Here is a 22,775-nt window from a genome sequence, read left to right on the forward strand (position 1 = left end):
CACTGGGAGGGAAGGTCACTGGGAGAAGCAGCTAGGAAGACAGATAGGGACCATCTTGTGACAGAAAGAGACTTGTGCGTAAGTCCAGTGGCCAAGCTCCTTGGTGACAAAGCCAACAAGAGCCCCGGGGTTGTGGCTGCTATTGTGTGAGGGGCCCTAGAACCTCCAGGATATCTGGAGACAACACAGACCTTATACGCTTCTTTCAACCAAGTGCCCCAGTTTCTTGCTTTATAAAAGGCAACTGTCGCCAACAGTAGAGAAGACTGAGGCAAGGGTCACAGGGGGCACAAACAACAGCACATGACCATAGCACGAAGTAAAGCCAACTACTATGGCCCCTATGGTCTCTGCTTGCTGTGGGGCCCTTTCTGTTCTCTTCTCCACCCCTCCTGTGACCCAAGTCACCTCAAAACAAACACAGCCAATGGGGAGGGCCACTGAGCCACCTCAGACTTTCACACAAGACTTCGCCTACCATGGCAAAGCTGCCGATTGTTTGCTAAGACAAGTCCCATTTTTAGTAGTTCAGTCATTAGCCAAGGGCCTTAAAGAAACAAAATCGCATGACTCAGGCTTAGAGAATCTAGTCTCTGCTTGAATCCACAGCAGTGACGCTCGTTCCAAGATTTGGGCTTCTATATGAGCACCGTGTGCTCATAAAGAAACATACCACTACCCAATTCTCCTTCATAGGTCAGGAGTCTCACAGATGTCTTTGTTTGGCAGACATATCCAGAGGAGGTCTTTTCTCCAGTCTGCCAACTGGCAGGCCACATCAATGGGAACTTCGGAGAACAATGTGGAGTTTACTAACTGGACACCCAGCCGCTAACTTAGTAAGTGCATGTTCTGTGCCAGATGGGACCGTAACGTTTTTCATGTGTTAACTCATGATCCTCACAGATCCTCCCTCTGTGGGGGAGAGCTAACCCCTCCATCTCACAGATGGAGAAACTCAAGGTTATAGATGCTGAGTACATACTGTGACTTGTGTTCTTAACCCTGACACTGGGTTCTCCATCCTATGCTAGGTACCAGGTCATGCACAAACGTAGGAGTCTGTGACCACTTAGTCTCTAAACACACATTACTAGCTCAAATGCTGACAACTCTGACCAGGAATTTCCCTCTGGCTGTACACTTCCTGTTTGTTCTGAATCTCCGATGTCAACAAAACTCAGAATCCCTCTTCTGCTCTGGTTAGCAGTGTCCTGGCTTCCTTGGAGGAATGTAAATAGGGCTGTGACTGCAGCCAGCTCCGTCTGTGCTCCCTCCCCTGCCCTCTTCTCCATCGTGTCACAGTGACTTGGCCACATGCTAGTACCAGTAGGAATACACTGATGAGAAACCAGTTTAGGGCAAAAGATGACCTCACCCTGAAATAAATCTGGACCCATAAAACCATATAAAAAACATAGTGCACTCTCTCTCAAGATTATGGGATAATATTTAGCATGACTTTATTAGGGGATGCATTTTCAGTGGTCAGCAAGCCAGGGGGATCACAGAGTCTCATGACTGACTGAAGTGCACATTGCTTAGGGGCTAGGTATGGATATGCAACCGAGCTCATGAATGTGGCAAAGAGAGCCCGGGAGAAAACGGAGACGCCAATGGCAGGCACTGAGGCTTCCCCACTCACAGGCGGTTTTGGCTTTTCCCACTCTGCCTACAGTCAGGGCAGGGATCATCACAGCCAGCTTGCAAATACGTCCATGAGTCCTGCATCTGTGGAAGTGCCCAACCTCACAGGCAAAATAGGTTTTAAAAACTGAATCTGTTTTGAACATATACTTTTGTTCTTGCTGTTCAATATACAGTACAATATAACCACTATTTACATAGCTTTTACAGTGTTTTAGGTAGCAAGAAACTGAAAGATGGCAGGGTTTATAGAGTAAACAGTACGTTATTTGCCAATAGACTCCATTTTGCATACGATGCTTGAGTTTCTCTGGATTTTAGTATCTGCAATGTTCCTGAAAGCATGCTAAGTACATACTAAGTAATGACTGTACTTTTCCTGTCTTGTGGGGCCAACACAGTGGTTCTCAACCTGTGGGTCACAACCCCTTTGGGGTCAAACAACCCTTTCACAGGGGTCATACATCAGATATCCTGCATATCAGATTATGATTCACAACAGTAGCGAAATTACAGTTATGAAATAGCAACGAAATAATGTTGTGGTTAGGGGGTCACCTCAACTTGAGGAACTGTATTAAAGGGTTGAGGCCTTCGGAAGGTTGAGAACCTCTGCTCTAACAGGGATGAGCTATAATCAAATGAAGGCTCCTTTCTCTGAGATACTGTCCAGTACTGCGTTGGAGGCTTTGTTCGGATGGGCCCTTTTCTTGCATGACAGAACTCACATGCCAGCCAGGCCATTTACTCAAAGAGGAGGGTCTTGTAACACTGCCTTCATCACAGACAGTTAATTGGCCAAGCCCCCAAGCCACCTCCACAGGCAAGCTTCTGTCCATAGCTTATCAAAAGTCCATGCCAATCCCACGGGTCTTGCTGCCTTACTTTTCTTACTTTACTATTAGCACAGCTGACAGACGATGCTCTACGTGAGTGGCTGTGTAGGTGCTTGACCCCAGCTCCTTTGTCTTAGCTTGTGAGTGTCGCCACCCACTGCATGACCTAAATGACAGGAACTGATTTCTCTCAGCTGTGACAGATGTCCAGGGTGAAGATGCTGGCAGGTTGGCTTCTTCTGAGGATATTCTCCTTGGCTTGAAGAGGACCACCTTCTCCAAGGGTCTTCTCATTGTCTTTTCTCTGGGCTTTTCTAGACCTTAATTTCCATTTCTCTATAGATCACAGCTGTCGTGCATTAGAAGCCATCCTAACTTAACTGCAATTGCTTTTTTTTTTTTTTTAAGAGACTCTGTTTTCAGATAGAGGCACAGTCTGTCATGTTGGCGATGAAAACTTCAATATAAGAATTTGGACGGAGGGAGGGGTTGTTCCAGACACTCACTGACTCCAAAATCCAATATTCCCCATCTATCCAACTAATATTTACAGAACCTTCCAGGTGCCCGGGACTGCGCACAGCACTTCTGAGGATGTTTTCTCACGCAATTTTCAAAACAGTCCAAATCGGTTTATGTTATAATTCCCATGGCATGGTGAAAAAGAAACATTTCAAACCATCTGATGATTCTGGTTAGGAAGACACAACAAAGATGGGGCTGACCCAGCCTTCAGCTTCAGTTCTTTGACCCCAAACTCAGTGTCATCTCTAAAATAGAACTCTGCTTCCCATGTGAAACTGGGACAGGCAGCAGCAGGGACAGGGTGACCCGACAGTGGCAGTGAAGGTGGTGGGATGGGGTAAGAGTGCTCTCTTAGGAAACATCACAAATATTGTGAATAGTAACTAGAGCAACCCTAGGCGGTCCGTGGTGGCGCTGCAGTTACTGCTGTTGTTGGGGTCGCTGACCTCTGGGTAGACAGGGCAGAGAGAATACCTGTTGATATTTTCTCTCTCTCCCAAAGCTGTTCACAAAGATGGGGAAAAGGAGAGAAGAAGCAACAACCACACAATATTGAATGTGGAAAGCACATTTAAGCATGGCGATTGATTTGCCTAGCCAAAGAGAGCTGAGCCCTGAGCCAGTGATGAGGGAACTCAAGAAAAATTAAATTTATCCTGCAAAGATCCCTCCCTCCTCCAGAGATCAGGAATAAATGGTTGTTTCCCGAGAGATGAGGATGGAGAGATGAGGGTTAGCTGAGGTGCAGCTATAAGCACAGATGGCCAGGCACGCCTGGGACCACCCCGTCACCTGCACTCAGTGGCTTATTTCCTGGAGAAGGGAACCGGTGTGCTGCCAGACCTAGAGGGTGGGTACCAAGGCAGTGATGATGGGAAGATTAAATAGCCACCTGAGAGGGATCTTCCAGGCCTCTCCCTTCTCTTTGCTCTGACAGAGCTAGCTGCATCACTCAGTTCCAAGGCATCCTTGAGCAGCCACAATGCACTATATAGTCACACTTCCCTATAGGGACACGAGTCTTCTCAAGGAAATACAATCACTCTAAAAATATCCACAGAATTTTCCCAACTGAGCAGTCATCTAGATAAGTCTACAGTAAACCCAACTTGACTAGTCTCATAACCGAGACTATTCGTAGCAATCCTTCAGCAATAAACCACAACTGAAGGGTTTGACAAGATCTATCAGTAGCTTGCACAACAGATCCAGACAGACCAATACCACATCACTGGGTAATTCTGAAATCCTGGGGATGGAAGGACTTTAACACATCTCTGGAAAAAAGAAACAGGTTCACAAAAGGATCAAGAGTCAGGATGACAGCGGAGGCAACCTTGAATTAGCCAATAAGAGAATAATATCTCTGAGTGAAAGCCGGGTTTAGCCTTCAGCATTACAAGGTAAAGACAGGATGGTTTCAGGTATAAGGGGGAGTTCCCCTATGATTAGCCTTGATTGGCAGTTGACGAATTGTATAGTCATTTGAGGAGAGAAGCCTCTAGGAATTCCATAGGTCAAATTGGCCTCTGGATATGTCTGTGGTGAATTAACTGATGTGGGTGGGCTATGGGTGGTACCATCCCTGGGCAGGTGGTCCCAGTCTACGTAAGAAAGCCAGCTAAGTACGAGTCTCTGAGAGAGCCAGAGAGTGAGCCAGTAAGCGACATTTCTCCATGGTTCCTGAATAGAATTCCTGCCTGACTTCTCTTAATGACAGAGTGTAAGTTGAAAGTATAAAGCGGAATAAACTCTTTTCTCCCTACGTTACTGTTTTGGTCAGAGTCCTTTTTCAGAGAAGCAGGAAGGAAACGAAAACAATACAGGACTGGAAAACGCCTCAGTGTTCTCCTTCCCTAAATTGTGGGGCTCTACGGTGTGTACATGTATGATATTTTCAAAGAATGAACATGAAATATTTTTATTTTATTTTAATTTTTATTATTTTGAGACCGGGCTTCCCTGTGTACCAACCCTAGCTGTCCTGGAACTCGCTCTGTAGACCAGGCTGGCCTTTAACTCACAGAGATCTGCCTGTCTCTGCCTCCCAAGTGCCGGGATTAAAGGCATCCACCACTACCACCTGGGTTAGAAAGTATTTTTAAAAAGAGAGAGGACACAGGATACAGGAAAGGGAAGCCAAAAAGATGAATCAGATAACGGAGAGCAGGATTGGCAGCTCGCAGCTGGCACAGTGGGCAACTCTTCATGCTGGAGTAGCTCAGAGGCAATGAGACAAAACCACCCAAAACGATGGACTAGATAGAGAAGCGACTGCAAATGGGCGTCTTATGGGATGATGTGGAGAGCTTGTGGTTGAATCAATAATGAGATCATAATTTATTATTATATTATTATAAAGGCGCAATTATTAACTCCGGAGAAAGCAAACCCAAATAACAGGCAGCAGCAGAAGAGCAATTATAGTATACCACATGACTCAGTCCCCAAAGGCATTCCGACAGTCCTAAGGAGGCGTGCAATGCATTGTCACTTAATCAAGATATGGTAAACTATAGAGAGAGGAGGCAGGGCTGGGAAGGGTGCATGTGACAGGGTGGGGGGGATCGGGTGGTGGTCAAGGAGGAGGCCTAATGTCTTATTACACAGTGAAAGTTAATAGGTAATACCTGCAATACAGAAAACGGACGATAACATAGTCCCATCCAGAAATACAGAGGGCTGCAGTAAATGCTAAGAAAGTTAACAGTTTCTACTTTTTTGGAAGGGAAGGAGGGCAGAAAGAAACTGCATTTGTCTAAACACCTTATTGAGCGGTCTGCTGCTTTATCTGTATTCATATCTGACTAAAATCACATTTAAGCTTTACAGTGTCTCGCTGTACAAACCTGGTGAGTTACTGTCCAAGCTTGGTTTCCAGGTTCCAAATTTATAAAATGAAGGAGTGGAGTCATGTCATCTCCTAGGTCCTTGATTTAATTGTCAGTCACAACTCCTGTCATGGTGCCTGAGATTCTTTTTAAAAGCCCAACTCTTTGATCTTGGGGAATTTTCACGTTCTATAAGAGCTGAAGAAAGCAGACAGCTAAAAACAATGCTTCCTGGTGGCACAGGTGGGTTGCATAAACTTGGCAAATCTGGGGGACCAGTCGTTCACCATACCATCTCTGCTGCTTTGTGGCAGGTCTTAAATAAACTGATGAAATGAACTGAGGGTCAACCGACAGCAGACCTAATTACTAACACAGTTTTAACCAGGGACCTCTGAGCAGGGAGATTCTCAACTGTGTCAATGGTGGGCAGAATTCCTAGGGAACAAGGAAAGGGGTAATGACAATTCTTGGATGTCAAATTGACTACCACAACTGGGATTAACTAAAATCCAAGCAGGCTGGCGCACCTGGGAGGGACTTTTCTTGATTGGATCATGTGAGGTGAGAAGATCCACCCCAAATCTGGGCCAGACCTTCTGGTGGCAGCCTACCTTCCTACCTACATGGGAGAAGGAAGCTCTTGCTTTGCCTGTTTGCCCTTGCTCTCACTGGCAAGTTCATTCCTTCATTGGTGGTAGAGCCTACTTCTTCATGATTCCAATGTATGCTGAAGACAAGCCGAGACATCCAGTCTTGTGGACTAGGTCCTAGGACTTTCTGTTGGGAAACAATCACTATTAGACTAGTTGGACCACAGCTGGTAAGCCTTCTCAATAGATCATATATATTCACTCTGTCAGGTCTGCTCCTTTAGAGAACCCTGATTAGTACAGAAGGCTAGCATGCTTTTCCAGGGAGGCACAGCTTCCTGAACACCTGGGAAGAGAGCAATGTTAAAATGTCATTAAGGACAGAGAGTCCTGGAGAATGGAAGGAATGGGAGTGCTTGCAACGTCCTTTCCCACATGCCAAAGACCAAATTTTACTGCTCAGAATGTCAAATGTTAACCCTTCATGACACTTTAGGTAAACGAAATGGCTATTGTATGACCTTGATTTCATGTCCTCGACCCAAGTATGATTATCTTCCAGTCACCCCAAGTACCTCACGAAGGAGTTGGGGCTGGTGATCTCTAAACTCCTCAAATGGAACCAAGAGGTTCTGTGCTTGCTCCATATTGCCCAAAGGATCCCCCAAAACAGCTGTATTCATTGACCTTTGGGTAGCCAGGAGGTTCAGGATGGAGAAAATAATGTCACGTCTTTTTTTACTGCTTATATTTTTATTTGTTATGTGATTAACACAGTCATCATCTTCAAAGTTTACCTTTATGGGAAACGGAGTTAAAGGGTAAGTAAGAAGGATTCCACACTTCACTTCTAATGTGATCTAGAAGCTTGAGCTAAAGGAAAGATTCCAATGCTCTTTATCTCTTAATGAAAACTAATCGAAAGTTTAAGATCATATTTACATTTAGCCCTATATTCACGGAATCCCCACTGTCTTATGGGATTGATACAACTATAGGCTGTATCGAAGAGTGGGGACATTGAATCATAAGCACGAAGACCAATGGGCAAAGTGTTGTATTGTCCATTCATCGCCACACTGGGCTACACAGGGCCTCCTGACTGTTCCCACCCATCCTGCCAGGCAGACCACAGGCTCTCTTTTGCCTCACACCTCACAGGTAGAGGTGCCATCTCTGACAGCCAGGGGACACCGCCAGACACTGAGCATGATACAGAGGAGGAGAAAGAGGCTCAGGTCAAGCGACAGAAGACTGGCTCACCCACCAAAGTCACTCCTCACAGTATGTACAAGGGGCTTGGGGGAGGAATTTTTTCTCTCATTTTTCATGTGTGTGTGCGCGTGCTTGCGTGCACATGTGCACACGTGTGTGCTTTTGCACCTGTGTGGGTACATGTGCCAAAGTTTGAGGTCAATAATCATGCTCAACTGGTTTTCCACTTTATTCGTTGGAGCAGGCTCTCCTAGTCAAACTTAAAATGCATCAATAACAGCTGGTGTCATTAGCCAGCTTTCTCTAGGAATCCCACCTCTGCCTTTTTGAGATTAGAATTACAGGTGGGCCACCATACCCGCACGTCATTTATGTGGCTTTCTGAAAGTCTGAACTCAGTTCTCATACTTGTACAGCAAGTGTTTGACCTCGGAGCTGTCTTGGCAGCTCAGTAGGGAGACTTTCAGCAGCTATAGTGAGGATGAGTGGAAACAGTGCGCGAACGCACACTTCTCCTATAGCACTGCGGAATGGCATAAAACAGCCAGCTTGGGACATAGAGACAGTGCCCTGTGCCGTGGGGCAGAGAGCCTGAGTCTAAGTAGGGCTAGAGGAGAAAGCACTATGCCTATCAATTTGGCTAGGAAGTGACACCTTCACTTACTTATTGAATACTGGTCAATTTGCTATTAATTAGTGTGCATATAAAAGTTCAGTGGGAAAGATGGAAAACCCAGTCTTAACCTTAACAGTGAAATCCATACAACCTGGCCTTGCCTATCTGTCATATAGATTCCTGCTCCCCCGCCCCCCCCATTATGTCATACACAATAAAATGGCCGTCCAGCATCAGAACAGGACACACACTCAGCCTCTCGGTGTCAACCTCAGACTCAAACCCTTGACAGCCCTTCTGTTGGCAGCTTGGGATGAAGCCAACAGGGGACACAGTGATCCCTTGGTCCTCCTGAGTCTGTACTATAAGACATGGAAAGGAATGAGATGGCCTTTAGAGTTAAAAAAAAAAGTGCAGGTCAAGAATGCTTCAAACAGAGACTTTTTTGGGAAATAAAGCTTTAGGAAGCAGCAAGTCCCAGACTGGAAAGTTCTAGAACAGAACATGCCCGAACAACAAGCATGCACTGAATACCATGGATGAGAAGAGTGCTGTCCTATGCCACCCCATGTGAGCACTCTCTTGGGTGTAGCTCTGAGAGACAGGGACAAAGTCAGCAGAGGGATCTGCCAAACACTGATTTAGAGAGATACTATCTTGTTTAGGAGAAGCTTAGCATCAGGGCAGGCTGGAAAGGGAGGGACAGCCGCACAAATGGTACAGGTCAACATCCTGAAGACAGAAGGGAACTTCTCTAGAGCTGCAGTTCTCAGGAGTGGTGATTTGAATGATAACGACCCCCACAGGCTCATAAATTTCCATGCTAACTCTAGCTGGTGAAGTATTTGAAAGGATTAGGAGGTGTGGCCTTGTTGAAGCAGGTGTGCCTTTGTTGGAGGAGGGATATCACTAGAGGTAAGCTTTGAGATTTCAGGCCTAGCTGTGTGCACACTCTTCCTCTCTCTCTCCCCCCTTCTCTTTCTCTCTGTAGATAAGTATGGAGCTCTCAGCTATAGCCCCAACACCACTTGTGCCACCATGTTCTCCCACCATGGTGAAAATGGACTAAGCCTCTAGAACTGTAAGCAAGATCCCAGCTACATGCTTATCCTTACAAATTGCCTTGGTCATTGTGTCTCTTTACAGCAACAGAACAGTGAAGAAGATAGTAAGTTACTTGAGGAATACATAATAAATGTAATGTGAGTATGACCAACTGGTGTGGGAGGTCCTTCTGTATATGTGTTGCTTTTATTGGTTAATGAATAAAGAAGCCTCCTTGGGCCCGTGCAGAGCAGAATAGAGGTAGGTGGGGAAAACTAAACTGAATGTTGGGAGAAAGAAGGCGGAGTCAGAGAGACTCCATGGAGCCGCCAGAGGAGAAAGACTCAAGTAGGCAGCTGGAACCTTGCCAGTAGGCCACAAACCTCATGATAAAATATAAAATAATAGAAATGGGTTAACCAAAGATATAAGAGCTAGCTAGCAATATGCTTAAGTGATTGGCCAAGCAGTGATTTAATTAATATAGTTTCTGTGTGATTAATTTGGTTCTGGGAAGCCGGAAATGAGCAAGTGGCTTTCTACAACAAACGGGCACACCAACGTGGTTGACTAAATCCACATCAAACCTGAGAAAGCTTGAAAAGGAATTCTAGACACACAAAACAAGCAAAGTTAAGCATTTTCTCAGATGGGCTCTCTTTGCTAGAAGCATGCAGAGGCAAGATTCTTTTAAGAGAAGGTTTCCTGACTCAGTGGTAGCAGCAAAAACTGTGTGATTTAAAAACAACGGCTTCCTGGTTCACCAGCATAAAACTTCTTTTGGGAGGTTCAGCTACAGAGCACTTGAAACGGATTTGTGTGCCTGGGTGCTTGTATGCCTGCTTGGGGTTAGGAGGAAAATGGTTGAGACCATGCCCGTGGCTCAGTGTCTCCTGCCTAGGCAGGCAACAAGATTGATCTGCTAGGAGCACACAGGAAGGAGAGCATGGTGGATTCCTGCCACCATACACAGAGATGTTTCCAGACAGCACATTGCGCTGCATGGCAGATTTAGCTATTACTCAAATGATAAAGGTTTATTGCTGCATGCTCCTTCTCAGAGTTAAAGTGGTAAGCACGGCTCCTACCTGGCGGTCCCAAAGCTGATGGTAATTGTACTTCTGTCATTTTGAAAGGCAGAGAGAGGCAGAGAAAGTACCCAGGGTCTCTGCAACCAAGCTGCTTACAATTTTAAAATCTCTCCAGGACAGAAAAGGATTACAGATACACAATAGGACACATTCAGACATAAAAGACCTCTAAATAAGACACAGTGTGTTTAAAAAAGGTACATAGGCTTGAGAGAGAGAAGAAAAAGAATATAGACAGTTATGAAAGGAGGTAAATGGTTTATAAATATAAATAAATAAAACAAAGTATTTAAAGAGACAGAGTACACACAGTTATAGATTAAAAGGAGTAAAGAAAAATAAGCCATGTAAAGATAGAATATACACAGAGTCTGGATTACATATACTATCATGTTTTCTTTGAATTTTTTGACTATGAAGGAGCTAAGTATAGAGAGACATTTCATTGTATGGGCTGCTAAGATAAACCAGCATATATATTTTAAAGGTATTATGACTTCAGAATTTGGGGCTAAGGATTTATTGCTTTGGAAAAGAAATTCTTCTTTTGTTTCCACAAAGGATGAGAACCTGTGGATTTCTTCTAGACTAATGTGGTTTGATGGTCCAAGACCCCCTGAAAGAACTCCATAAATACCCCCTAAAATACTTTGCCCAACAAAAAGCAAGAAGCAGTTTGAAGAGAACTATGCCCAAATCCCCAAATATTGTTTATAAATGTTTGTTTACACTTAAATGAGGATATGCTATAGAGATGGATACTTTGCATGGTATTTATCTTGGTTTATTGATACAAATTTAAGGTCAATTTTGTTATTTGTATATTTCTACTCTTAATTAAGGTATTGTGTTTTTACAGCTCATTTTAAAATGTAATAAATTAAATTAATTAAAAAATACAGGTTAATAGTCATCTATAATAGTCTATAATAGTCAATCTTGTAGTCATGTTAGTTAGATTTTCTAGATGTACAGAGATATATTATAGATGGATAGGTATTCTTTGAACCTTTAAAAGATTGTAAAATATGTAATTTAAAATGTTTTAAGAACTCAGGACTTTTCATAACAATGAAACACATTTGCTCCTGGCAGCACCAATCTACTTCAGGAGGATGAGGGGTATTGAAGAGGTTCTTCATGGAATTTGTTAGCCATTTGGGCAAGAAACTGCTCTTGCCTGAACTGCTTGAACTGGACTTGCAGGACCCACAGAAAAATGACTACTAAAGTTGTCTAAAGAAGGTGAGACAGTCCTTTGGGATTCCTGCTTTATGAAAGAGTCTGTCAGACATTCTGCAGGACACAGAAGAAAATTAGTGACAAACTTCCAATATAGGCAGAACTATCTTTGAAACTTCCTGCTTCGTGGAAAAGGCTGCTGGATACTATGGGCCAGTAGGCTGAAGATGGGTGCTCCAGTGTTACAGAAGAACTTTGGGTGACTGTCCAGGCAGCAAGAGGTCTCTGTCAATTCCAGAGTTTTGGGAGCTGCTTACAATGTACTTCCTGTTTACTTAGGTAATATTATATCCTTCTGGAGTCTTTGATGGAGTTGAAGAATAGATAGTTATACTTATTATTTTCCTTAGTTAAAATAAAATATAAAGTAGATATAAATATTGTAACTATAAATCTTGCTTGATAACTGTTTTGTTGTATGTAATTTTACTATATTAAAGTTAAAACCTTCCTTTTTATTTAAACGGAAAAGGGGAAATGGTGTGGGAGGGCCTTCTGTATATGTGTTGCTTTTATTGGTTAATGAATAAAGAAGTTATCTTGGGCCTGTGCAGGGCAGACTAGAGCTAGGCAGGGAAAACTAGACTGAATGCGGGAGAAAGAAGGAGGAGTCAGAGAGACTCCATGGAGCCGTCAGAGGAGAAAGACATGAATCACCAGTCAGAACCTTGCTGGTAGGCCACAAGCCTCATAGTAAAATGTAAAATAAAAGAAATGGGTTAACTAAAGATATAAGAGCTAGGTGGCAATACGCTTAAGTGATTGGCCAAGCAGTGATTTAATTAATACAATTTCTGTGTGATTAGTTTGGTTTTGGGAAGCCGGTAATGAAAAAGTGGCCTCCTACAACAACCAACTAATGTGTACACCAACATATAAGAATTTAAAAAACACGACAGGTTCAAGAAAAATGGCTCTTCGAAGAGCTTGCAATTTAGTGAAGTGTCCACACAACGGTCTAGACCAGCGGTTCTCAACCTTCCTAATGCTTCAACCCTTTATTACATGCAATTTCTCATGCTCATGTTGTGATGACCCCAATCATAAAATCATTTTGTTGCTACTTCATAACTGTAATCTTGTTACTGTTATGAATTGTAATATAAATATCTGATATGCAGCATATCTGATATTCAAACCCCTACGGGGATCATGAGGTTGAGAGCCACTAGTCTTAGTCTTGGACACATGACCAGTAGTGGATGCACCAACAGAACCGAAGGCAATGTAACCCCCAGTGAACTACATTCTGTATGTTCCCTTCCCCTCCCGACCAAGTAGGTAAACTTGTGAGTTGCCTCTAAACAACAATACAGCACAACAAAGACAATATGATGTCACTGCTCAGGTGATGACATACTCAGGTGATGATGTGTGAGAGGCATGGGATTTTTTTTTTTAAAGTGAGTTGTTCTGAACTGGTTGTTCTTAAATTTCTGGGCTCATGTGATCCTATTGCCCTAGACTTCTGAGAACCTAGAATTATAGGTGTGTACCATTATGCCCACCATAAGTATACAGATCTTAGACTCAAACCTATTTTCAAGGTTACCAGAAGGGGAATCTCCTTGGGTGGGCCCACTAGCCCTTAAGAGGAGGCTCTATTCCTTCTCTGAGGTTAGAAACTCTGAGAAGTTAAGTGCTTCTCTCCAGCTAGCCTCAAACAAGCCTCGTCAACTATCAAGTGAAGAACAAAAATTCTGACCATCAGCACATGACCTTGAAAGACGAACTCAGACTTCATATGGGAAGCTGACTTAGCTGTTACCTCCACCACAGCATGGTGATACGGAGCAAAAGACATGGTTGAGAAGCTGGGAAATGAGTCGAGGTTGTTCCCAGACTCCAAGGCTGTGTGGTATGAGCCAGACAGCAACATGAAGCACAGACATGGATCCCCACAGGACAGGCTAGAGCCACGCTTCTCAACCTGTGGGTGGCGACCCCTTCCACAGGGGTCACATATCAGACATCTTGAATGTCAGATATTTACATTATTATTCATAATAGTAGTAAAATTACAGTTATGAAGTAACAACAAAATAATTTTCTGGTTGGGGGTCACGACAACATGAGGAACTATATTAAAGGGTCATAGCACTAGGAAGGTTGAGAACCACTCGTCTAGAGTGTGGTCTGCTGGAAACACTGACCTCCCCCACCCCGGAGCCCCTGCCCCGACTTTATGAAACTGGAGAGTAGCAGAAGGAAGGGAATCCTGGTGTGAGGTTGACCAGTATCATTCAGAGAACAGAGTCAAAAGCAGTCAGCCGTGCTGATGCGAGAGCCCGGTCAACTCTAGCCTAAGGCAAAGCCGCTCCTCCACCACCCAAGTTTTGGAAAAGGAGGAAGCAAAGACCAAGTAAAGAAATGGATAGTCACTGGGAAAAAGCAACTTTAGCATCCTAGTTGCTGATTTTAAGTATTCACCCCTCCCTCTCAGAATTCCTGACCTCACAGAAGAGCCTGCCTAAAGCTCTTTTACTGGAAAACATGTGTGTGTGTGTGTGTGTGTGTGTGTGTGTGTGTGTGTGTGTGTGTGTGATGTTGGAAGGGGACTGAGCTACTAGCAATAAATAAAGGACTGGACAATCTGAAAAAAGTCACTTCCTGTTGGATAATGTCTAGTTCCCACTCCCCACCCCCACGCCTGGAACATAAACCTCCAGCCCTCCACCGGACTCCTCCTTCCCAGAGTATTGACTGGAGACAGTTAAGCCAAACAAACTCAGGAAAGGGCAAGAGATCAGGAAGTGGAGGAAGTTCGTGGCACAGGAGGAAAAAGACAAGAGAATGCCCTGATGTTCGAGGAAGAGGGTGGAGGAGTCAGAGGAGTGAAGGCTGCCTCAAGATCACAGAGTCAAGACTTTAAATGTCACCGCTCGAGCATTAAATCAAAACAGGCATAAACAGCCGGTCAAATCTCCTGGGGCCTTTCAAATATTAACATTCATAGTGATAAACAACGCCCCCTCCCTGCCCCAGTTCTCTGTATGCAAATTGGAACAAACAGCTGGGAGACCCGCTGGGCAAGGACCAGAGGTAGTTCAAGTGTCTGGAGAAGTCGGCTTTTGTTTTCTGAGAAGGGAGAGAGAAGAGGCTACCTGTAAATCACGCCATGCTGGTGGAGGAACATGAGAGCAGACGTGACCTCTGCAGCATAGAAACGGGAACGAGGCTCGTCGAATTTTCGGGACCGCTGAATCTGGAACATGAGGTCTCCACCGTTTACATATTCCATGACGAAAAAGAGGCGATCCTGGAAGAAGAGAAGAAAGTGTTACTTAAGCCAAATCAGGGCAGTGTCCCTCTGGGGATCCTGCAGGGGCAAACAAGGCCTTATGGCAGGTGAAGGCTGATGGAGTATTCCAGAGCGAGACAAAGGGAGGAAACACTTGAAGCAGGGTGTCAAGAGCTATGTAAAATTCGGTCTTTGGGGATGGGGACAGCTCAGTTGGTACAGGGCTCCTCTAGCAACCAAGAAGCCCTGAGTCACATTCCCAGAAGCACACAAACTGGATTCATGGTGCAAGGCTGCAATCCCAACTTTGGAGGCTAGGTAGAGCCCAAGAATGCAGAAAGCCCTTACCCATGTTGTGGTGATACCAACCATAAAATTATTTCATTCTACTTCATAATTGTAATTTTACCATTGTTATGAAACATATGTAAAAAAAAAAATCTGAGTTTTCCAATGGTCTTCGGTGACCCCTATGAAAGGGTTGCTCAACTCCAAAGGGGTTGCGACCCACAGGTTGAGAACTACTGCTCTAGGCTCTCTTCCCTTAAGCACAGCCCTAGGGAGCTGAGCCACAGTCACCCACCACTCAGGGCAGCCCCACCTTATATGTATCTATGACAACGTGAAGAGAAAGAAGCTCAAATGCACTCTGCACAGTTCACCATTTCCTAAGCAGCTAGCATGTGGAACAGCATTGGGGCATCAGGGAAGGGCTTATAAGCTGTGCCGTCCTGATGGCCTATAGTCAAGGACGGAGAGGGGACATGGCCAGAGTGGCAGAAAAACACAAAGGGAACTAAGCAGGGTGACACTACATGGTGCTATCCGAACTAGAAAACCAGAGAGGATCCTAGAAGGACTCACTTCACCACGTCAGGGACAGATACCTCACCACAGAGCACAGTGAATAGGCTTAGGGACAGAACGTGACCAGACCAAAAGAGCGCAAGGCTAATGGAGGTCAAGAGGTCAAAGAGACACAAGGCGCCTTGCTCCCCACAACAACCCTTCTTCTTTCCCCCCAATCTTTCTCATGTCTCATGTAGCCCAGGCTGCCCTAAAATTTACTATGTAGCCAAGAATGTTCTTGAACTTTGATTCTCCTGCCTCCACTTCCTAAATGCTGCGATTAGAGGTGTGTGCTGCCATACCTGTTTTATGCGTGTTGGAGATCAGTCTACTAACTAAGCTACCTCCTCAGCCCTGGATGCATTCTTAGCACAGAAATGTGTTCTAAAAGAAGCTCACTAGAGGACATCATCTTCCCCCAAGACTGAATAAAATCATCCACAGATAGCTCTTCATTCAGGAAGCAAAGCTACTTCACTCTTAACCATTTCTTTGGCAGAAAGTGTACACTAATCTCTTCTGCGGGCTATGTTACTGACATTCAAAGAGGACCCAGCGTAGAATTTCTCTTCCGTTTGTCTCATATTTCTTCTCTCTGTGGTGGTGTGAAAGAAAATGGCTCCCAAAGGAAGTGCCATTATTAGGAGGTGTGGCCTTGTTGGAGGAAGCATCTCACTTCCAGTGGCCATCCTTGAGGTCTCTTTTGCTCAAGTTGCCCTTGGTGTGACAGACAGTGCACTTTCAATTGCTTTCTGATCAAAATGTAGGCAGTACCATGTCTGCCTGAACACTGCCATGCTCCCCAACATGATGATAATGGACTGAACCTCTAAACTGTAAGCTGGCCCCTCATTTAAATGTTCTCTCTTCTAAGAGTTTCTGTGGCCATGGTGTCTCTTCACAGCAACAGAGACCCTAACTAGGACATCCTCTAAGGCCTCCCCTGCTTTTTCCCCAGCACATCAACTTGTCCTCAGAAGTTCATGCTGCCTTGCTGACTGTTCATCTGAGCCAGGGGTTCTCAACGTGTGGGTCATGACCCCTTTGGGGGATCAAATGACCCTTTCACAGGAGTCACATATACACATCCCACATATCAGATATTTATATCACAATCTGTAACAGTAGCAAAAATTATAATTATGAAGTAGCAATGAAATAATTTTATGGTTGGGGTCACCACAACATAAAGAACTGTGTTAAAGGTCACAGCATTAGGAAGGCTGAGAACCACTGCTCTAAGCATTCCTTCCCATTCATATCCTCAAGACCGATAGTGCTCAGACCAACTCCCACCCAAGGGAATCAACAGCTCTAAGAGTGGGACCAAGCTACACACTGTTGAAGCCCCAGGTGATCCTGATATCCGTCCAGGGTGGGGAGCCACAGACTCTCATCCATCTGATTTCTGCCAAGATATTTTTACAACAGTAAAACCTAAAGAATACTAAATTAGTTCTCTCTTTTTTTTCATTTCAAGGATTCCCACTATGGTGTAAATTAAGACTACAGTGAGATTCCATCTGACCCCAGTCACAATGGTTTGCTATGGGACAATGGTCTTGCACTCTGTAAAGATTTGTTACTCGTATTTTAATAAAACACTGACTGGCCAGTAGCCAGGCAGGAAGTAGAGGCAGGGTGACGAGAATAGGAGAATTCTGGGAAGAGGAAAGGGTCAGTCTACAGTTGTCATCCAGACTCAGAGGAAGCAAGATGAGACTGCCTTGCTAATAAAAGGTACCAAGCCACGTGTCTAACACAGACAAAAAATTATGGGCTAATGTAAGTTATAAGAGTTAATAAAAAGCCTGAGCTAATAGGCCAAGCAGTTTATAATTCATGTAACCCTCTGTGTGTTTCTTTGGGACTGAAAAGCTGCGGGACCCGGAGGGACCGAAACCTCTGGAACAATGGCTATCATCAAGAAAGCAAACTGTGCCAAGTCCAACAGATGTTGGCAAGGACGGGAGAGTGGTGGGCACCCCACTGGTTGGGGATGCAAACTGGTGAAGCCACTGTGGAAGTGAGTGTGGAGGAGGTTCCTCAAAGAACTGAAAATAGAACTCCAATAAGATCCAGACAGATCACTGGTGTGTACCTGAAGGATTGTGCATCCACGTGCCAGAGAGAGCTTGTACCTCCAGGTAGACTGGTGCCCTATTCGTAACAGCTAAGACACAGAACTAGCCTACGTGTCCATCAACAGCAGAATGAAGAAAATGGGGCACACACACAATAATTTAATTCAGCTGCAAAGAAGAATGAAACTGTGTGGAAGAAGAAAGGATGTGAATGAAGGGTGAGAGATACAAGAGAGAGTAATGGGAGGGTGTGAACATTAGTGTGTCAACCTGGTGTGACTGTCAGTGAGGGACAGCCTGAATAGGCTAACATGCGACCACGTCTCTGGAGCTATCCTGATGGCCGTAGGAGATGTGGGAAGTCTCAGGCTCAAAGCACACGGCTTTATCCTCTGGGTTTGGGGCCCTGGTCTGCATAAGAGTAGAGAAGGCTGGCTGAGTGGTAAGCACACATGCTTTTCTCTCTCCGCTCTTGAAAGTGGATGCCACTGACTGTTTCATGCTCTCACCACACTGAATTCCCTGCTGGGATGGACTGTACCCTGAACTCAGAAGCCAGATCAGTCCCCTTCTTCCATAAGATGCTTTTTGGTAGGACATTTCATCATAGTAACAGAAATAAAATTAAAACAGCAGGGGAAAAAAGATCAATTTTAAATGTTTTTGTTTATACATGAAATCTAGATTTAGCTCTGTGTGTGTGTGTATGTATATGCGTGTGTGTGTGTGTGTGTGTGTGTGTGTGTGTACAAGGAAAGCAAAAGGGATCAAAAAGAGGAAGGAAAGGGATTAATAAGAGAGGGGACAGTGGTAAATAATGATTAAATATGAAAAAATACAATGATATATGTATAAAATGCCTTCATGACACCTATTATTCTGTACACTAAAACTTAATTTAAAGAAAAAAAAGGATCCCTCCAAGAACAAACATCTGAGCCATCCGCATCACTCAGACGCGCATGAGAGCAGGGATCCTTGCAGCCCATGATGTTTCTGATTTGGAACTTGAACATCGACATCTCTAATAAGGTCTCAGGAGATGATGCTGGTCCAGTGACCACACTTGGAGAACCTCTGTCCTAGAGGCCATGGGACCAGCCTTTTCCAAGGCAAACACAGACACACTGCTTGTTCATACTACCCCATCAGCTGAACAATTCTCCATCAGAAATAATGACCACAATGTCCAATGAGTAGTGACCAACCCCGAGCTTAGGCTGTGGCCACATTGGAGGATTTGAAGAATCTAAATCTCTATAAGGAAAACATCTCCCACTCCTCTTGTAGTCTACCCTGACATTAGCCACGTAGTCCTCAGCGTAGAGGCTGCAGAGTGACAGAGGGGAGTGGCCACCACAGCCATAGCCCTCACTGGATGCCTGACTGCGGGCAAAGAATTTTATCTCTCTGTGTTCAACTTTCTGACCTGCAAAAATAAGGACACAGGGTCTACCTTAGAGAGCTATGATTTATTTTTTGTTTTTCAGTACCCAGTGCTCAAATTGAAGAGTCTTGAGCATGCTAGACAAGCTACAGCCCTAACCCTAAATTCTATGTTAAAATGCCAAGTTTGCCGTTGGTGCTCCATGAGGACGCGCCAGGCCTATCGTCACTGCAGCACTGATAGCTGTTATTACTGCGTACCTCTTTTCTAACCTGTCTCCAGCTTTCTTCCCTGACTATCTTCTCCTCCGACACATATCACTTCCCTGAGCCCTCAGGCTAGCTTCCTCCTGTTGAGTCTATGCCCTTTCCTGTCTCTTTTCCGTTTTCTGTGTCACTTCTGCCTCTTTGCAGACTTCTCCCTACAACCATGAAGTGCCGAGCTCACAAGGCTGGATGTTGGGTCTTCCTGGTGGTGTGAACTTATTTATACACCCTCCCCTATCTCCCCAACACCCTCCCCTATCACCCCAACATCCTCCCCTACCTCCCCAACACCCTCCCCTAGCCCTGCTGCTCTTGCCTTTTCTCATGCCCTGCCCACTTCTCTTGGTCTCCACTGCCATGCTGACCTCTCCGACGCAAGCAGCTTCTCTCTCTTGTCTAGAGTTCTGCTCTGTTAGGAGAGTTTCGACACTTGTAGAAACATCAGCTTTCTGTCCTGATGTTAGTCACGCTGTAGGTGGAGGGGCTCTGCTGAGATGGAATATGATTACACTCTTCCATATTCCTTCCCTCACCCTACTGCTATTAATATGTGTGTGTTGTGTGTTGTGTGTATGTGTATGTGTGTTGTGTGTATATGTGTGTTGTGTGGTATGTGTGTTGTGTATGTATGTGTGTTGTGTGTATATGTGTGTTGTGTTGTGTGTGAATATGATTACACTCTTCCATATTCCTTCCCTCACCCTACTACTATTAATATGTGTGTGTTGTGTGTGTATGTGTGTTGTGTTGTATGTGTGTTGTGTTGTGTGTGAATATGATTACACTCTTCCATATTCCTTCCCTCATCCTACTGCTATTAATACATGTGTGGTGTGTGTGTGTGTGCGCGCTGTGAGTATGTTGTACACTCACATGAGTTTGTGGGTATGTCAAACCATAAATGCATGGGTGGAGGCCAGGGGAAGAGATCAAGCATCTTCCTGTTTCATTCTCATCCTATTACCTAGAGATGGTCTCTCGCTGAAGTGCAAACTTCCCCTTTCAGCTAGACAAGCAGTGTCATGAGCTGCCCCTCTCTGCCCATCAATACTAGAGTTACAGGCATGTGCAGAGATGCCGAGAATCTTACATGGGTTCTGGCGATTCAAACTCGGGCCCTTCTGCTTGCACAAGCCAAGTGCTTTCATGCACTGAGTAACCTTCCAAGAGCTCCTTAATTTTTTTAAAGGCTTGTGTTCCTCTTAGGACAGCACAAAGCACCTTAGCATACTGTAGGACTCATATGATCTTCTGAGTCACTTGCCTTCGGCTGTCCCTTATTCCTTCTGCCCTAGTTGCCCTAGAACCTCAATTCATGTTCTTGCTGTTTGGAATGCTTCCCCTTCTCTCTCTCCCACAATGAGTTCCCCGAATCTCCTTACTGCAAAGATGTCAATGCCGCCAACTTTTCTTTGGGGGAGCTGTCCTTGATTTTCCTGACAAGATTCACTCCATCTGTCTTTGTGTTAGGTCCCGTGTTACAACATTCAGCTCAAGGGCTGTCATATTTGTATGACTAGGATTTTCCCATTACCTAAGTACTGACTAGATTTATGTCAACTTGACACAAGCAATTTCATTTTAGAAGAGGGAACCTCAACTGAGAGAATGCTCTCACCAGGTTGGCCTGTGGCAAGCCTCTGGTACATTTTCCTCACTGATGGTGGTTGGGTGGTGTGGGTGGAGTCCTTCAGCTCACTTCGGGTAGTGTATTAAAACTGGCTGGCAGTTCTGGCCACTGCAAGAAAGCAGACCAGGAAATCCACAAGGAGCAAGCGAGTAAGCAGCACTCCTCCCCGGTGTCTGCTTGAGTTCCTGCCTTGAGTTCCTACCATGGCATCCCTCAGTGATGGGCTTGTTTGCTGTAAGCAGAGATAACCCTTTTCCTCCTTGTGCTGCTTTTGATCACAATGTTTTCTCACAGTGAGAAACTTTAACTGAGGCAGTCTGTCTGCTCCAGGAAGGCAGGGGATGTTGGTAGCTCTGCAGTGCTTCTTATGAATTTTTCTTTTTAAGGGAATTAGAAGCCCCAAAGAGAAATTTCTGTAATTCTCTTTTTAAAAAATAAGTGCTATAGAGCTGGGGATGGAGCTTAGTATGCAGGACACTCTTGAGTTCTATATCCACTACTGCACAACCAGTATTCAGTAGGCAGAGGCAGGAAGATCAGAAGTCCTAACCCTGAGTTTTGTTTTCTATCCTCTCCATCAGCTGGGAGCAAATCTCACACACAGATAGCTTCCTAGTGCATCTATGTTGAGTACTTTCATTTTTTTCTTTTCCTTTTTCTCTCAGTTTTTCAAGACAGGGTCTCTGTGTGGTCCTTGCTGGCCTGCAACTCATTCTGTAGACCGGGCTAGCCTTGAACTCACAGAGATTCACCTGCTTCTGCCTCCTGTGTGCTGGGATTAAAGTGTGCATCACCACTGCCCATTCCTGAGAGCCCGCCATATGCCCCCATTGTTAGACATTCCAAAGGAACCGGGTGTTCCTGTGTTATTTCAGAGCAGAAGAACTCAGTCCATTTTGAACTTTTCTTTGTGTCTGCTCTCTTCCCTACACGGCTCCAATGACTTTACCAAAGCATAACTACGGACCTCTTTACACATCAAGTCTGCTTTCATCCCCACAAGGCTCCTATGACCCCAAAGCATAGCTACTGACCTTCTGATATGTTAGGGATGCTCTCTTTCCCACATGGCTCCTATGAACCCCTCCGCGCCGCAAAGCATAGCTACTGACCTTTCTACATGTTAAGGATGCTTCAAAGCAAGGCGAGCTTCCCCTTCCCTCACTCTATTCAGTGTGGGTTGCCGCTGACCTCTGACACATTTGAGAAGGGTGTTTTGATGCAAAGGGAGAAGCTCAATCATTCTGGGAACTGCTTAATTATATAAACCAAAATCAAAAGAAAGCTGGCAGGGCCAGCAGCAACTCAGTAATCTCCTCTTGGCACCTACAGAAAACAAAACCAAAAACCAACTTCCTGGTAGAGTAAGCAAATATGTTTTCTGAGGTAATCAAAGGTTTGAAAAGCCTATTCTCCACTCACCTCCCTTAATCTCCCTTGACTGTCTAAAATGTTACGGTCTTATGATAGGGAGTCAAATACTAAAAACTGCAAGGAGATTATGTGTCATGGCCATTTAGGGCAAGAATAGAGAATGAATGACCAACCAGTTGGAAGGAACGCATCATGGCTTTGAAATTCCCACTGGCCTTCTTTTTTCCAACTCACCCACCTTCTTGCCTTCCAAGGTGACCCCAGCTTGCACGCCCGTTCACCCCTGAGGTATGACAGATAAGAC

General features: G+C 44.7%; 1 protein-coding gene across 5 annotated transcripts in view; it reads right to left on the reverse strand.

Moving 5' to 3' along the window:
- The window catches only part of Prkce (protein kinase C epsilon), a 515,277-nt gene that overhangs the window by 95,097 nt on the left and 397,405 nt on the right, over positions 1-22,775 (reverse strand). For all 5 annotated transcript variants that reach the window (XM_085690953.2, XM_085690952.2, XM_085690954.2 and 2 more), the window contains one exon: positions 14,745-14,899. In XM_085690953.2, the coding sequence (XP_085547079.1) occupies positions 14,745-14,899 (155 nt within the window). The remainder of the gene's footprint in view (positions 1-14,744; positions 14,900-22,775) is intronic.

This window comes from Myodes glareolus, chromosome 6 (assembly GCF_982192425.1).
Source record: "Myodes glareolus chromosome 6, mMyoGla1.1, whole genome shotgun sequence".
NCBI classification, from domain to species: Eukaryota; Metazoa; Chordata; class Mammalia; order Rodentia; family Cricetidae; genus Myodes; species Myodes glareolus.